Source organism: Larus michahellis, chromosome 1, assembly GCF_964199755.1.
Source record: "Larus michahellis chromosome 1, bLarMic1.1, whole genome shotgun sequence".
Taxonomy (NCBI): domain Eukaryota; kingdom Metazoa; phylum Chordata; class Aves; order Charadriiformes; family Laridae; genus Larus; species Larus michahellis.
Genome location: NC_133896.1, coordinates 30,405,151 through 30,424,220, shown reverse-complemented (window position 1 = coordinate 30,424,220; position 19,070 = coordinate 30,405,151). Strand labels below are relative to the sequence as shown.

The 19,070-nt window shown below is 35.4% G+C and overlaps 1 protein-coding gene across 5 annotated transcripts in view; it reads right to left on the bottom strand.

The window, feature by feature from the left end:
• IMMP2L (inner mitochondrial membrane peptidase subunit 2) overlaps window positions 1–19,070 on the bottom strand; it is a 471,260-nt gene that overhangs the window by 437,316 nt on the left and 14,874 nt on the right. For all 5 annotated transcript variants that reach the window (XM_074607690.1, XM_074607858.1, XM_074607532.1 and 2 more), the window contains one exon: window positions 15,024–15,127. In XM_074607690.1, the coding sequence (XP_074463791.1) occupies window positions 15,024–15,127 (104 nt within the window). The remainder of the gene's footprint in view (window positions 1–15,023; window positions 15,128–19,070) is intronic.

The following is a 19,070-nucleotide window of genomic DNA, read 5'->3' as shown; positions in this document are numbered from 1 at the left end:
GAAGAGAGGAAATAGATTTGCTTGCTGGACAAACTTTAACAGATGAACTAGTCTGTTGCAAGCACTGAAAAAGTAAAGTATTAATATAACCTGTTTGTTTAAGGAAGTCTGCAATGACAAAATAAAATAAAAAAAAAAAACAAAAACAAACCCAAAACAGAAGTAAAATGAAGACGTCTCAACTCCTTCTCTACAATCTCTACTGAATAGAGACTCTACCAAAATGCAGCTAGGATCAACAAAAACAGAACAATCTCACGAGGTGTCAGTAATATAACTTTGTTCTCCATCACAGGCCCATTCTCAGGTTCCTTGTTTTCTCTCTGATGTTTCTGTATGTGTTTATTAGGACTGCTTGAAAGTGGCAGGATTGACTTCCCAAGATTTACATGCTTAAAGGGAGTGGGGATTGAGAAGCAGTTCATTGTCCAGAAGCACACCATCTGTGGCTTGGGTAGGACCTTGGATGCAGACGCAATCTAAGCGCCTAAACCATTAAGTGGAGACAAACCTAAATATGTTTTTCTTCAGCCTCCCCCTATATAAATCTCATAACCACATTAGCTGCAGTGCTATAAATCCCCCTCAGCTTATTAGTATCCTCCTGAATATAACAATCCAAACACAGCCAGAAAACAACTTTAGAAAGAGATCTCATTTGCCTGTAAATACACAAGTCAGAATGCTGTGGGTTGTTTTAAACAGGCCCCAAATTGAAAAAACCTTCACTTCACATATATTTCCTATTCATCACTAAGACACTGAATAATCCTCCTATCCGACTAGAAGCTTACCATTTTATGGAGAGGACCTTCAGCTGATGTACGCACACTCTATACAATCTGATGAGCGGAGATTTTGTTTTCAAATAGGATCTAGGATAGATTCTAGAATAGTCATTCTAGGATCTAAAAATTTTGTTTACAACATAGACCATAAACAGATCTATAAACAAACAAGTTAAAAGACAGTAAATATCACTTTTTAACTTCTGATTTTTTTTAATAAACTGTAAAATAAATACATTTAACATTTTCCCTTTTACTATTTTTTAAGTCTTATGATTTTCTGAACTGGTTTAAAATATATATTGGATTTGGACCCTAAGGAGAAAAAGTTGAAAGTAATCTTCTGGGCTGTGGGTTGGAAGAGCAAGAAGGGGATTACAGTCTCTCTTCTTACAGGCAATATGAACCCCACACGCTCTAAGGAATTACAACAACAGGGATTCCGAATCCTTTCATAGTCTGGGTTCTCAGCAGCACCAACCATTGCTTTTGTTCCAAGTCACCCAGGGAAAGAAGAAAACGACTGACTTTCATAAAGAGCAAACACATTTAATAACTTTTGCAATGGGTGTGAGTGATATGTTGCAGTCATTCTGCTACTGCATGCCAACTGTTTCAAAGTATGACCTCTGTGTGTCCATAATTAATATTTCCCAAATGGATTATGTGATCTGAAATTAGTCTACAAATATTACACATGCATAATAAGCATTATTAAATTATTATGCAAGCCTCTTATTTGCCAGCATGTGTATCATAGATATATTTTTTTTTAATGATAACCTCACCAATTTCCATCCATTAATAATTTTACTATTACAGTTCACGAATTCCTAGTGTGGCTAATTTTCTTTCTAAGTTAATGATCATTTTGAATATCAGCTATTCACACTAGTCTATGTTTGTTCACCTTTTGTACTTGAATGAAACTTCCATAGCAATTTCAAAAATCGGTTTATTCTTAGAAAGCACGTGGGAGACCTATCAGAAATATACGAATACAGGAATCATAAACCTATTCTGTTCAAAATGCATGTTTTAAAAAAAAGGTTCTTCATGAGATAACGTTAAAAATTGTATGACTTTTTTCTTCACGTAGATGAAGCTCATGACAAAAGCAGTATCGATGTGTTTTATTTGTTCACTTTGTCAACTGCAAGTACGAGACAAAGAAAAATAGGAAAGTGTTTACTGAGCCCATTCCAGTATCAGTCACATTACTATTGATGTATCCTAAAGCAGAAGTATAACTGGTAGATTAGAGATACTGAAAATGGATTATTTCTAGCCTGAAGTAATGCTCAGTGCTAACAAGACCAAATGCTCTGTACATTTTGGCTGAACACCAGGGGCTGACACAGGTTTGCTAGCCCTGCCACGACCATCTAGAGAGTGTACTTGTTGCTGCAATGTAAAACCTCCTGAGCTTTAACAAACAGTACACAGCTGCACACAGGAATTGAAACAAGCCCACACAGTAGAGCTAAATGTAGTTGCTAGCAGAAATTTCTAGAATAGCCCAGGAGGGCTTTTACAAATCAGGACATGAAAAGTCCCTTCAAATTTAAATTTCCCTCAGCGGTTAACTGCTGCTGCATTAGCAAATCTTGTGAACTGAAAAACCCTGCTGAGCTGCCTTGCATATACTTATAACACCAGTGAAATCCTAAACACAACTGTTTGAGTCCTTGATAACTATTTTCAAATGTGTTGATTCATTCACATACAGACTAGAAAGATCTAAAGATCTATTATGTTGCACCTGATCACTAACCACACGTAAAAGCTGATTAAAACATAAACACACACACAAAACACCTGTTAAGTGTTCTAAAGGAGAAAAGTGGAAACTATTTAGAATTAGACAGCTGGAATAACAGTGGCAGACTTTAGAAAAGTGTGAGACAACAGCTCTTAAACTGCAGACCACAGTCCTCCAGTTCTAAGATAACACAACACAGAATCAACTATCACGCTGTCTAAATACTTACATAAACCTCAACCTACTTTATGCATTCACATACTCTGTAATCTCTTCAGCATCAGTCACGGCCACAGGATTACAAATGAGCATTTACCACTAGAATTGGGAAACCAGCTACTCAAACTCTATCAAAGATGACCACTGAGATATTGCCTTAAAAAGGATAAATTAAAGAGGAAATAAAGAGGAGGAAACGTGCTATATGAACGTGCTCAGCTGTTTCAATTATCAAAACTAAAAAGCATCTAGACAAAGTTTCAGATATTGCGATGCACTTCTTTTTTGCTAAATTTGGGTTCAGACATTCAGAGGTCCTTTGTTTTGCTAAACCAGGTTGAACTTAATGTTTGCTAACACATTTTCACAACATCATAAATTTCTCCCAGTAAAGATTCATCCTAACATCACACCTTCTCATCACTGTCAGTTTTAAAATGTATGGAACAAAGTACCCTCTCTCTCAAGGTAGCAGTAGTAGTGCAGTTCTGCTGATGCGCAAAAAGCACTGTCTGACCACAGGAGAACATAACGTTTCATGCAGTAAGGGCGACAAGCGCTAAGTCAACTTATTTAAAAAAAATCTAGCTAACATTCAATATTACAGTCCAGATATCATGGGATAATGTAAAGGTAAAACATTATCTTAGAAAATCACAAGACGCCCATGAAAGATTATTGTTCTTACAAATTTCTGGCTTTGCAAGGTATTTTAAACATGTTACAATAAACACGTCAACTATACCAACAACCCCGTTCAACTCTCAAAAGGTGTGCATGCTGTTGCCATGGAGTAGTGGTTATACTGACGCAGAACAATCTACGTTCTTCACAAGTTTTACAAAGAAATCACAGCTCACAGTGAGGAAAATGTAGTTAACAACAAAGTTAGCATTTCACGTTCTGTGGAAGCTGTTCCTATTTAAATCAGAGATCTGAAACCATCTCATCATAAGCTGTTTGGAACAATGAAGCTAAGACTCTAATTCTGTCTCGTGGATTCAGCTAAGCTATTATCAATTAAGGATACGGAATATAATTTGTAATTAAGTTTTCCCCTTTAATGTTAAACAGATAAGCCTTTGAAATCAAGGAAAGTGCAAACGAATACAAATCTGCTGTAGGAAAAAATACTACTGTCAGTGTCCTATAGGACTGTGGAACACACTGTGCGTGATCACGCATTTAAATATCTTCCAACAGTATCTCTTTACTAAGGTCAAACTCAGCACCAGTTTAAAAATAGACTGTTCTAAGGGCGAAGGGGATCTTATGCAGACGCAAACATCACAGCAGGCCTTCTGGGTGTACAGGATGCTATTATCTTTTGCTTGCTGACAATATACTTCCCTTTATATGGCAAGACCACACTTCTCTCATTACAGTTGCCCTAGTTCTCGAAACATCAAAGTTATTGTTCTGAGAATGCAACTAGTTTGTCCCTTAAAGCAAACCCATAAACCAACACATAACACATGAAATACACTCACTAGGTATCTCTCTTTTGCTTTAGGATACACGCTATTAATTACCAAAACCCTAAATGGCATTATGCTATGGATCTCGGTTTTAAGTGAACTATAAAGTTTTACTTCTACCTTTTTCCCTAGCCCAAGTTTCTATTTATATACTACATTTTTACATTTCACAAAGGTGAAATTCATGAAAGGTGCATTTCATGAAAGAAGATACCTATGCTACCACGGAAAATCTGAGCAGAGTGACTAGAGAGTAGCAGGCTAGATTGTTCTGCTCCACATTGCCAGAGGAGACAGGTCAAGTTCAAATCAATTTAAGTTATATTTACGAAATAAATAAAAAGATTCTTGTAGATTCTTCCTACATCAAGCCACTAAATTACAGCCGTGACACTAAAATTTATTGGTAACCCCTCTCTTTGCTTTCAGTTTTCTATCACATTAAATTTTTTGCCTTCATTTTAGGTGTCTTTTATACTACATTCCTGACACATTTCTCTGATTTACAGTCAAAATGTTGACTCTGTCCCTTATGAATGAATCTGGTCAGACTTAATTGAAAATTTAACAAGTGAGCAAACAATTACTTGTGTACTTTTCCAGGCTTCTCTTCTCACTTGGGAACTGCTCTCCACATACATTTGCAAAGCAGTTCCCTTTTACTATAGTATGTTAAACATGACCCAACGTTCAGCCATCTGCATTCAGGCTGCCACCCACCCCACTGATTGTTTCACCATACGCATCTGCCTGAATCTACTCATTGTTTCTCCTGTAGAGAATTCACTATCTAGTTATAAAACCCAAATGCAATCTTACCATTCTCTGTACATTCAGCTATTAACACAACAGTCTTCCAGACTGGGTCTTTCAGAATCCGCTAGAAGACAAATATCACAACCACATCTACACAATAAGAGGCTTTTAGAAACTCCACTTTGTCATGGTTTGACTATAAAGTAAATTAAAAACATCATAATGCATGTTGTAAACACTAACTGGTAATGTTGACGACTAGCTTTGAAAGGGTATAGCAATTATGTCTCATATCTTAAAAGTTCCATTGCTGAAATTTCATTTGATGTGGACAAACAGAATAACTCAGGTTGGAAGGGACCTCTGGGAGTCATCTACTTCAACTGCTGGCCAAAACAGATGCAACTTCAAAGGTAGATCAGGGTGCTCAGGCTTCTGCTAGTCAAGTTTTAAATACCTCAAAGGATGGAGGTTTCACAGTCTCTCTGGCTAATGACTTAGCCATTCTTATTGTGCATTTTTTTCCCCCCCTATATCTGGTCAGAATGCCCCTTGCTGCAATTGTGATGATTGTCTCTCGTCCCTTTGCTGCACACCTCTGAGAAGAGTTTGACTCCATTTCTCTGTAGCTAATCTACAGACAGACAGCTGACAACAGCAGTAAGGTCCTCTCTCAGCTGAACAAATATACAAGCATGTATTTAAAGATAAATTCTGTCCAAGTTAACTTTCCAGGAGCAGCTGATTGCACATAAAAAACTAATGTTACATTCATGAATACAGCCTAACATAATTTCCCTAGAAAATACAGTGATGATAAGGTTAATTATAATTTTAAACCTGATAATTTGCCATTCCCTTGTTTTTGCCTTTGCTAACAGGATGAAAAAACAGAAAACAAGGCCAAGACTCTGCTTATTACATGCAAAAATATTCATGTCCACAATATACTCAGCACGGGTCAAGACCCATGGTTTTTCTTCCAACTTCACCAATTAGATTGGAAATAAATATTTTTGATGTGTAAGCAGAATACACTTTGTCAGCATATGTATAGTTCATTGAAAGATTCCTAGAAGTAACATTCTGCAGTTAATATTTATGGTTGCTCATAATACAACTGACTAAACTGGCTTAGGGGAAGTTATTACTACAAGATATGAAGTCAGCTGTGGCAGTATTTAAACTACAATTTGTCCAAGAACACACTGTATGAAATACCCCGTATAATAAAATATCACCTCAGTATTTCGCAGACTGTACACAAAACAAAAGCAGCCTAATTGCACAAAATGCTAAAATGTATTTAGGTATCTTTTTGCGTACTCAAAAACTATAGAACAACCGATTTCATTTTTTTAATAGCACATGTCCAGGACTTCAGAAAAATAAAATAAAAGTTATCAGCCTTCATGGCTTCAGAAAAATTACTGCATTCTAGGTTTCAAGCATTGCTGAATCATATTACAACATCCTACATACATTTTTGTGTTAAAGCTTTCATACTATTGCAGGTAATAGAACTTAGCATTTGAATATGCAAGCCTTGATGTTAAGGAACGGTGTATCTTTGAAAGAGAATGGTTTCATATGAAGAAGAAAGAGTAAGCTGATCTGCAGAGTTGTTCTACAAAAATGACTTTTCTTGACTCCCTCTCTTTTTAAGTATAGAACAACTTCTTCAGAATAGAAGTTGATACAGCAGCTTTAGAGCCAAAATGTGTATTACTCTGGAATCATTCACAATTCAAGTAAAGCAGTATGAAAGATAAGATCTTAATCTAGTGAGAACTTTATCTTAAACTGAATCTAGTATTTCATCAGTTCAGCACTCTGAATTTCATCAGTTCAGTGGAACCTAAGTTTAAGTACTTTGATACATATCTTCTTTAGAAATCATGGTTGGTGCATTGGCTTCCCCATAAGTCCTTTACCTTCAAGGGAAGGAAATGACTTTCAGCAAACTATCAGTTTACTTTCAGTTTAACAATCCTCTAAAGCTTCAAGCTATCCTATCTGTTCAGCAGATGGAGTACACATTCAAAAATTATGATCCATCTATACTTACCATAATCAAAAATATACTTGATATTTTTGTGCAAGGATATGAATACCCATGACTTTTTTTATCCTATACCATCACAGATGCTCAGTCTGAATTTACTTAAGAAGGATGTGTCTAATCTGAGTACCCTATAGAGAATGAGCTTTGAAATTCCTCATTAATTGCTGAAACAATCGTATTTCCTGCCTCCTCCAGCAATGAGATTGTGTAGACTATTTCACTGACTTGTAAAATGTTTCCTAGCTCTAGGTACCTACAAGTAATGCCAGACATAAATAACCAGTAATTACTTCTCAGCAGTTGGAAATGTACTGAGAAAAAATATATCAAATATTTCGCTATCAGAGTTGTCAATTTTCTTAAGGTTAAAGAAAAAAGGTTTAAGAAAAATATGCTTTTACCTTTCTGTACATACATTGCAGCAGGCATTTATATCACCAGATTCTGCTGAAAGCAAAGCAAGTTCCTAGCATCTAAATTATAAATATTTCAAAAGGTAAAAGTGACATTTTTCTAAACCAAGGCAGGTTTCAAGCTCCTTTGCTCAACATGACCTTCACAGGGCAGTCAGCCATCCCAGTGTAAGGCAGGGAGTTACAGGATCGCAGAGAGCTTTCCAGCCAATCAAACCACAGCTGTAATCTCTGCAATATTTCAAGCAGCTGCCCACTTAGACCCAGGATCTCCAACATACTATGATTGCCCATCATCAAGAACAGTAGGGAAACCTATTCTATGCTGTTCTCTTTTCTATTGAACAGAGGCAGGTAAAAGTCATTTTGTTTGTTAAAATGGGTTTTTCCCCCCCTTTTCCTCTTCATAGGCCTGATCACTAAAAAGTGAAGTAAAAATAAATTAATCAAATGAATAAATAAATCAATTTTGGTTTGAGATTGAAAATTTCTGTTAACAGTACTCCTTCAGCAGAACACAGGTCCTCCTTATGGATTAATTAGCGGCTAACACCTTATCTAATCACCTTACAACAGAACCTAGTTTTCCTCCCATCTTTCTTGCTTTTCAAAGAATCAGACATATATATGTCTGGATGAAACTTCAAATGGAACTTGTTTTTATTATTCACATCCTAAATTGGCTGAGTTGCAACATAACCATAACTTGCAGTTATTCCTGTGTAAATACAGATGGGCCACGAAGAAAAATACTTAAGGAGTACTGATCAGTAGATGATCCTGTATAAACCAGCTTTAATCTTGATGCTATTGAATTGGTACTGAGATTGGTAGGACACAATTTCCCTCCACTTTCACTAGAATGTGTCTTAGTGAAATTTTATGCTATTTATCTCAGCAGTAAATTCATTCAAATATCACAGACTGTGCATCTGAGTTTAATTATTTTTGTCAAGTCCCCCAATGCTGTATTTTAAATGAAGAGCAAAGGCTACATGCAGAAGGAAAAAAAAAAAACCCAAAAAAACCCAAAACAAAATCCCAAAAACAACAGCAAAAGACACAGTAACAGCCTTTTATAGTTTTTTCCAAGTCGCACCCTTCAGCCACTATAAGACAAATACCTCAAATGAGAACTGATGGAATTATCTTATGAACAGTCATTAAGACTAAACTATGTTTTAACTAGTAGGAATTCACATTTTAAACAGAATTTCTGACAACCACACTGATGTCCATAAATTTATCCAAGGGATGCTAACTAGAATAAAAAATAAAATGATTCAGTTAATGGTCTTCTGCTATTAAATCTCAACATCTGCAAAATTACTGATCTTATAGCAAGGTTCCAGATCCACTTATATCCTATCAAGTACCTGATGTAGATTTAATAATTTTATCTGACATACGTTGAGCAATGTTCCAGACCCACTTATATCCTATCAACTACCTGATGTAGACTTAATAATTTTATCTGACATATATTGCTGTGATAGAATGACAATTTCTTCTTTTTTAATTACCAGTTTATGTTAGCTTAATGTATATAAGCTTAATGTTTTCTTCTGTCCGATTAGCTTAACTCAGTAATCAATTAAGTGGTTCTTAGTAAACCTGCAATGTAGTATTCTAATGGATACTCTAATAAATATGCAACAAGCAACAATTTCTTTCTTAATTCAATAGCATGGTACTTAATTCAATAACAAGGCTGATAAAAATCAAAATCAACCAGAATATGAAGTTCTCACTGGCAATGCTTACAACAATACAGTACTCTTCCCAATCAACTAACACTTCTTTCACAAATGGCCTAGGCCATCTGACTTCCACGTAATGAACTTTTTAGAAAAGAAAATATATTTATTTTTAATTCTCCAAATTACAATTTGATGACTAAAGGGTCTGTAAGTCGTAACAGTCATATATGTTACTTTTCAGCCTAAAGATTCTAGACAGACTCTCTCCAGTCATGATTCTTGCAAACAAATCTTGTACACTTCCTATTCGTATCCACAGACTTTAAATTAAATACCCATAACTTTAACTACAACAACTTCTTTCCTCCACAACTGCTCAGTTTCCACAATATTACAATAATTGCTCACTTAAACCCAACCAGAGCACTTCATAATATAACCAGGGATGATGTACGGTATCTAAAAACTTCCCTTAGAAAATGGATTTTACTTACTTTGTAAGTACAAGATGCAAGTCTTTCTTTCATCAACAGTATTAACACACTCCTACCAAATCTACTCTAAGAATAGATTGTAACAAAGATAATAAAAGTAGAACTAAATATTTGATTTTTATCAGGAAAAGACACGAGGGCTTTTTTTTCCCCAGCTAAAAGAACAGAATAGGAAAAGATTTTCTGAGGTCACTGAGGCACAGAAAGTAAAGTGATTATTTAGCTTCTATGTCAGCACAACCTCCTTTGCAGTGTTCTACCTGCCAGAAGACAGATGACTTGGTACAGGGACCTAAGTACAAACAAAAATAGAATAGAAATTGGAAGACTTAAGAAGGTCAGGCAGAGGAATTCGTAAAACGTTGTACAGTACTTCAGTCAGAAAGAAGCTTTCTTAAAATATCTATTCATGTTACATCTATCAGAATTTAGTAGGAAGTCTTTTCATAATTACAACCACTGATTCAAATTCAAGGCAGTTCCTTCAATAAGTACCTTCTTACTGATTTTTATTTTACTAGGCTAGTCGTCTTAATGAAATTCCAATTAGTGATGTTTTATGAATAGTATGTATTCACTTCGCACCACGTGAGAACTCTTGCTTCCATCAACTGAACAAGACCACATTCCTTCAAAATTTGGATTATTCAGTTTTGTGTGAATAGGCTGAAACTTGTTGAACCATCACATAAAATCATCACAGCAACTATCTTCCAATTCTCATTTCTGAACAGGTATCAGTGAGGGATACAGCAGCAGAGACAACCTCACGTGCAGTACTTTGATTCTTCCTCCAGAGTGTTGATCTACACTGGATTTTTCAGAGCTCAAAACATGTAACCTTACAGAAAAATACTTAGCAGTTACCAAAAGTAAGGGAGTTTGCTGCAAGGCCTGAATATAACCTTATAGTCAGAGGAAGCAGTGACAGAAGCTACTTAATATCTTTCATCAGGGTAGAAGATAGGAAGTAAGCTTTTTTTTTTTGTAATGTCAAGGAATTTTCTATGTAAAAAGTTGTTTTTGTACTTAAAGCAATTATCCTTTTATATAAGAACTCACAAGAAGCTGACAAAATATACAACATTTATTTCTTTATTATTATAGCTGACCTTTAAAAACATGTTTTTAAATATACTGCCCATTTTCATTTAGCTATTATAATTGAAAACTTTAGAAGAGTGTTACCATTCAGAATGTACAGAACAAACAGCATTAGTTCTCAGTCTTTTTCCAGATTACATTAGCATAGCTATTTTTATTAAATGCATAAGCACACATTCTAAATTAGTAAAGGAGGGACACCTGGCAACCTACCCAGCAAGTAGGTTCCTGCTCTCAGTCACACCTTAGAGAAGGTTTTCTCTCTGTTAGAGAAGTAACATAAACTCCAAATGCTAAAATCAGTATCTGTGAATATTTACAGCCTTGCAATTTCATCATTCAAAATTTAACAACCCTATATATACTACAGTCACTGCTAACTCCTTTGTTAAAACCCTATTAAACAAGTAAAGAACAAGACTAGGTCCAAACTTTTATTTATCTTAAAAAAACCCACATTTTAAATGTTTGAATTAGTACTGTTGTGTCTTCATTTCAAAAGCTTACTTAAATTTTGTTATCTAGATAAAATTCTACATACACAGTATACATATGCTGATTTTTGCGATCTTCTACATGTTGTAACAACTTTTTTCTATATTAGGACAGGAATTTTGTAATAAAAAGAAGGCAAGATTTTACATTCAGGATATAGGGTTTTCAGTAGAGACAACCAAAATGAATTCTAGACCTATAAATCACTCTTTGGCAACACCTTTTTACAACACCACTTACATTTGTACACAGTAGAAATCAAATTACATATAGGTAAGCTGGCAAAAATGCCCATTAATACACAACAGAAGAGCACTATCTCGATTAGTACCAGGAAGTACAGTTGCAGCATGTATTCCTAAGGACCCGCATGAGCTGTACAGCCCACACTGTGATGCTACAATGTTGTTGGCATTCAAACTTTACAGAGTAAAACCAGCTGGGAGAAGTCTACACATCCGATAACTCATTCTGCAATATCTGATGAAGTTCTACGTAACTGTTGGGATATACCTCAGCAGAGCTCTGATCAAGGTCCGCCTGGCAAAAACAGGCATTCATTTATCTTTTAAAGATGATCTCCTGTGCCACATGACTACATTCTCTCTTTGAAGATAAATAAATGCATTTCCAAACCAAAGAAAATAACACACTTCTTTTTTGCATCTGTTTCAGAGATGCAAAGGTAGCATTCTGGAACACAGAATGATGGAAATTATTTAATTTATTGAAAAAATATTCCTGTTTTGATTTTTAATTTATTAAGTCCCAGTAATATAGCAGTATCTAAATTAAGCACTCAAGCAAGTGATCAAATTAAGGATGATATTAATTTCCCTTAGTTCTGAACCAACTTAAAATTGTGAGTTCCAAAGCTGTGAGATGTAACATTGAGCTCTCTTAATTCTGGTATCAACAAGGAAGAGTTTAAGCCAAAAGCAAAAACATTACTTTAAAACATCTTCTAAAACGCTGAGGTAAGATTTAACTATTTGTAAAACACTAAACTGTGAGTGAACAAATCATTCTTTGCTACCAACTTATTGGCTCCACTGTTTTTATCTGACTCTGATTTTATACTTTTAAGGGTTAATGCCATCCTAAATATTATGTCTAAAGCCAGGTATATGCACATGTGTGCACAGACAGTGGCTGATTTCACAGCTGTGGTTGTGATGCATAGTTACATCCACATCAGATGCAGCGACAGGGATAACAGAGACACAGCACATGTTTCCATAAACTTGCAGTCTACATTTAATACCTTAACCAGCCACAACCACCACGAAGTACTTGGGTGCTCAGTTTTTACCAAAGTCAGCAAATAACAAAAATGTATGTTCATCAAGAACTACACTGGATCAGAGAAGAAAAACTTTTGGATCTGCAAGCAGTATTGCACACGTAATCACAGGCTGGGTGATCTCTCTTCGGGCGTCCAGGGCCACCAAGATTAACTCATCTCTTTGCTCCAAGGTTTGGCTGGCAGCCATCTACTTCCACAGGACTTTGCCAGTTGGGATCTCAACAATCCCTTTTAAGAGTTGTGATAGAAACAGCACCCACCCAGAGTGACACAGTATTTCTGATGGTATGAAGAAAGCAAAGAGCTTGGATGGCCCTGGTCAAGCTGCCATGAAGGAATATTTGACCTCAGCTCGTTCTGCAAAAGACCACGCTCCCACAACCTCATAGTTATTTTCTGCTATGACTTGGCAACGAGGAGACAGCAGGAAAATGTTAAGCAGCCAAGCAGGATATGAAAGGAAAGACGGTTTACATACCCATCTGCCTATCTCAGTCACACCAACACTTTCTCATCTGAATTTCTAACAGGAACAGAAAAAGCAGCAGCTGATGGGAGACTGGCCTTCCCTGTTCATGCCTCGCCTAAATCAGCCATATCCTCTGAAGGCCACCAAGTAAAATTCATACATATACATACATAGGTTGTCTATTCACAAGTGAGTTATAGAAATCATAGGTAAAGAACTGAAATGAAAATGATAAAAATACTAACCCGTTTACACAATGAAAGTCTCATGTACCACAACTTAAGTCTCAAACAACTCACATGGGTACAAAATTACATCCAGATACTGTACCCTGCAAGTCTTTACAACACAATTAAAAACTTCACATTACAATAAGCTGGTAGGCCAAAGCTGCTTCTAACAGACCCCTATCATGAAGTACTTAACAACTTAAAAGTTTTTACTGATACATAAAATATCCTTCACTATTTTCATATCAGAACTATTCAATAGATTATTTTTACATTGTTTAACTTCCTTTGTATTGTTGTTAAAGTGTTTTTTTAATTCTCTAGTCTGATTATTCAGAGTACTTCCCTGAAGATTAAGAAAAACCTCAGTACAGTGCCTAAATACAATGTGACTTCTTCCATGTGGGTGTACATAAGCTCCACCAATAATAGGCAAAATTTTCAATACATATGAAAAAACCCACAGCATCTAAAATATTAGTTATCATGCCCAAAGATATAGCAGAGTGAAAGCAATCAATGCAGATGGCTCAGATGGTACCACAAACCTTCAAGAAGTATAATAAGAATGAAACTATTCATTCTGTTTTCTGATCAGACAACATGCTCATCTTCTGTTCAGTCTATTAATTACTAATCAGTTACATTCACTGTTCTAAACAATCACCAGAGCATGACTTGGACAGAGAGATGCACACGTAGGCAGAATCAAATTTTACAAGGAGTCATTAAGTGACCTGAAATTGGAGACCTTTTGCAATATTAGGTGTTGGAAACATGAATAAATTCATATTTGTAGCTAGACCATTTACAGAAAATCTTAAATGCCAGACAATAAGACACACCATAAAGTGTAGTTTGCTTTAAGAGCTGGTAATGAAAATTGTCATATAAATTACCACTACAGTGAAGAGGTAGGCAAAAAAATGGGACAATCAGAAGAGATATACAACAAAAAGGAAGACAGACAATATAGCTTCCAAAGAGAGTTCTGTTATAATCTACATATTGTGCATTTCACTTACAAAACTAAAACCTTAAGCTTCAACTATCCAAGCATGTACGATGAGTATGTATTATATCATTGCGTCAGTTACGCACACTTTGACATTCCATTTCTATTATTACATTAAGGCTGAAATGGAGTTTCTGTCCTCTCTTAGTCTTGCATATTTTCAACAGCGAAACACTGCCACCTTTTGGCTTGATACATAGACCTCCCCATAATAATTTGAAAAATTATTTTTTTGTTTTGCTACATTTGTCCTTTATGGAGACAGCTGAATTCTTGTGATCTTATTTAAAATTTTATTCAGTAGCCAGATTTCTCCAGGGGGAAAAAAAAAAGTTAGTATTAATTGGTAAAGAAACACTATTTTTCTCACAAATATGAGTGTACAGCCAAACAACTCAAAAAGTATACTCCATTAAGCCACATAATGTTTTATCTATTTTCTCTCTTCATCTCACAGCGCTTTTTTCTTGGCAGTTTTGGTACACATTTATACTGTAATATCTTTATATTTATACTGTAATATCTTACATTCCTTTCAAGTAAAATCTTGGTAATGCATTCTTCAAACATCTGAATTTTGAAAACTGTTTATAGGAATGACAATAATGCATTATTAAAAAATTCATGTTCCTTGTTCATATATCTACTTAGTATTGTACATTAAATATTAAATACTGATGGTTCAACATTTATATAAACATGTATTGAAATAGATGTGAAATTACTTACACCAATGATACAATGTCCCCACGTTGTACATCATAATTTCGAATGCTCCAGTGGTTTAAGAGCACTACATCAGATGCTTGTCTTCCCCCAGGATTCAAAGAAGGCTGAGAAAGGGGGGAAAAAATAGCTTTAGATCTACATTTCCTCTGTGAATCTTCCACCTAACTCTCATTCCATCAACAGGTGCAATCCATTAAAAGCAGTAAAAATGTACCCATTGAAGAAACTGTTGTACCCACCCACAACCTGTTGCATTCTGGGAAATATATGTCTTTATTAAATGCCATGTTAAATCTCATTCTTTTATGACAAAGTGTAGTTCGCATCTTTCAATGCACTACCGCATGCAAATTAAATTACACATACTTATGACAAGTCTGATGAAAAGAAGTGATTGCCTTTACTGCATATCATTTAATATTAAAACCAAAGGAGAACCAAGAACACTAAGCCCCAGAAAAAGCAAACTTTTTGCAGGCATCTTACTGCTTATACAAGCATAATGCACTAAAAATTAAATAGGTACTTGTAACAATACTAATTCTCACCTTTTGCAAAGGGAAAAAACAAACCCTACACCTACAGCATACGCTGACGCTGCCAGTAAATGTGAGCCTTCTGTAACAGGATACGAAGAAGCACGAACTCTCAGAGAACCATACAGTGAAATGAGGCTGTTCACTAACATCAACATTAAAATAACCAAGTAATTAATTAGTACAGAGTATTAGGAGGTACATAGAACTGTACACAATTCTTTTGTGTGACAGGGTACAAAACCAGGGTACCTGGTCAATGCTGGCTCTGAGTTAACCCATCAGAAAGGGCAGAGGAAGGAAGTAGCCCATCACAGTACTGTCTTCGTTGATTTTTACAGGGGTTATTTCAATACAAATACTCCTTGTATTAAGACAGAAAGTATTTAAGAGTAATCCAGGCTAAAAACTATGCTCCTAAACCAAGACGGATACTTAGTATTTATTCGAAACTTCAAAAGCGATTTAAAAGTGCTGATTTCTTTTTACTACAGTTTCCTCATTCATCTTTTCTTTGCTAACCAAACCAGTTGATAAAGACCTCTCTCACATGGTATCTGTGAAAAATTAGCTTTTCCAAGGGCAACGAGAAAGAACGTGCTGGGGTCTTGACTAGGTGTAATTCCCATGAACAGCAAGGAATATAATAGATCAAAAGACTAAGTATGTCAGGGTGGGGGGAGGGAAATGTCGCAATATGTTTAGTCAAACAGCAAATGAGGCTAGTTACATTTTGAGCTGTGGACTATAAGGGCAAATTTCTAGCCAAGTAAGTCTGCAGATCAAAGCAAATCACCTTAATATCCACTGAGATATGGTCCAAGTCTAAACTATAAATATATTAACACCTATTGCTATTTTATCTACTAGAGTATACGCATTGCAAGAGCCAGATAAATGAAAACCATAACTTAAGTAGAAGATATTTGATAATATTTTTTTTAATCAGGATATTCCAGAACGATTGTCCACCTTCTTAGCCTCTTCCATCAAATAATAGTATCTTTACAAACAAATTATTTACATACAAGTTCACAAACAATTCACAGTCATACTCATTTTACCAAATGCAGGTACATATGGGCCACAACCTAAAAATTATACTAAATATAAGGCAAAGAGGCCAATTTTACAAAGCAGGAATCATATATATGGCATATTCTTACAAAGTAAACTGCTTGGTACTCAAAAAGATCTACCTTAAAGGGCCAAAAGAGAAAGTCAAAACAAATGGAAATTTTAAACCCATTGTTCCAAAAGGTAATGTATTGCATAGCTGATACTTAGAAAAGATTTACATGAGTGTTCACAAACTTTTCCTCTCAACTAAATCTACATCAACTTAATCTTACAGAGAAATACACCAGGTAGCTACAGTATACCCTAGTTGCATTATCCCAGTTGACTCCTACTGTTTTCTGTATTTAAATAAAGGAAATGCTTTAGAGTTTAAATACATTTGGATATTGCATAATCTTTTTAACTTAAAGCACTCTGAATGTAATACCATATTGCTTTCTATTTTTAACAATACGTTGCTCATGTGGTTTTGACATACAGAGTAGATATACAACTCGTTACACATTAGAATTATGTTTGAGAGATAGACGGCAATGTAGATTTTTTTCTCTCTTTCCCACTAAACAACCTGACATATTCAAAATGCACAGACAAAAATACTGTTTTAGTAGAAGTAATGTAAGGAAAACTAGAAGGAAACAACTTCCATTTTACATCAAGAATTACATTTTTCCATTAAAAAAAATAATCTAAATCCTTCAGCAAGTCTCTCTAACGTAAATAACATAAATTGTGATTCCACACACACAAAAAAAAAAGCATAGAAAGAATTTAATGCAGTGTATTCAGAGACAACTTACTCCCCATGACATTTTTACTAGTAGTAAGGTCTCAGGTCTAGCAAAACAAAAATACAGCTTCTGAAAAAGTAGTCAACAAATAGGGTCACAAGGGCTCTTTATTTTTACAAGAAACAAAATAATACCAGGGCTTCTTCCTTCCTCTAGCTTGAAGCATTATAACTTGTTTGCCTGATTTCTTGGCATAATAGCCTGCTACAAATGAGACACACAGGTCTTAATTTAGAACTGTGGTGCAGAAGTCACAAAACATTCACTCTTCCCAATTACTAACTAATCTAATGCTAAAAGCATGCAAATTGAGATCCCCAGCCATATGATGAAGCCTCACAGGACATGAGGTTCTGTAAGTAGGAGGCTAAAAGCATGCCCTTTTACTATAAATAATGATTAACTTGATAGTTGTTATGCTGCTAGTGAATACCAGAAGGTCACAACTTATTTGCTTATAGCTTGGGGAACAGAACATGAGCTCACAGGCTTAGGTACAGCAATCCTAATAATAAAGTTAGGAGAAACTGCCACAGAATAATTACAACTGCTATTATGCATAATGGAATAGAACATTCGATAATGTTTGCTGCTGAAACAAGTGTGCTTCGTCAGAGATCGCTGGTCAGGCTACTTGCTATAATCCTTGGTATTGAACTGTTTGCAATAGAACTTGCATATAAAGTTGCACATACGCTGTCATCGTCCATCTCACTTGAAAACAGTCCATTTGATTTAATGAATTTATATATCCATGGGGGGGTTCCCTTTTCCACACCATTATGTAATACCAAACATGCAATGAAACTCAACAGAAAAAAAACATAAATGCACATCAAGATGTCCATATGATAACATTTTAAAGTATATATCCAGCATTACAAGAGGAGTCACAAAAAATCCACCACTGCCAACTAAGAAATCATATTACCAGTTATTTGTGTCACTTACATTCAATGTTGTAAACAGATTAAGACTCACTTGAAACCCACTATTAACAAAATGCTAGAGGAGCACATCAATCTGTAAAATCCTAAGCAACAAAACCACCTCATGTGAGGACTGAAAAAAACCAGTAATTTTGGAAAGAAAAAAGGTAATGAAACAATTAAAAAATGTTAAAATTATAAACAGTGACAGTTCACTGTTATTCCCTATAGGTCAGAGTTAATATTCCTATACACTGAAGTCAGCACAAGTGACAGAATGACAGGTGGCTGAAAGCACTGTAAAAACACAAAATCAGCTTGAGACAATGAAATGCATGAAGTCTGTCCTAATTGACTGGGAATAAATCAGAAAAATTGTATTTTCATTAGAACCTTTATTCAGTGTGCTTGCCGGGGTGACAAAAAATATTACCATCATACGTAACTATGAAGCAGCAGTAAGGCTGGTCCAAAACAAAAACAGAAAGTGGGAGGGAGAGAGAGCAGCAACAGAGAACGAGAGTAGGAAAGCGAGCGTGACACAGAGAGATTTATTCCTGGCTTCTTGTCAGAACTTTTAATTTCAGGCTCTGCAGGAGCCACAATGATGAGTACCCAAAGCCAGCTAGACATTTCAGAGGTCTATTACAAACAAATTCTTGGGAATCATACCATGATATCTTCAAATTGAGACAATAGCACTGGAAGCAT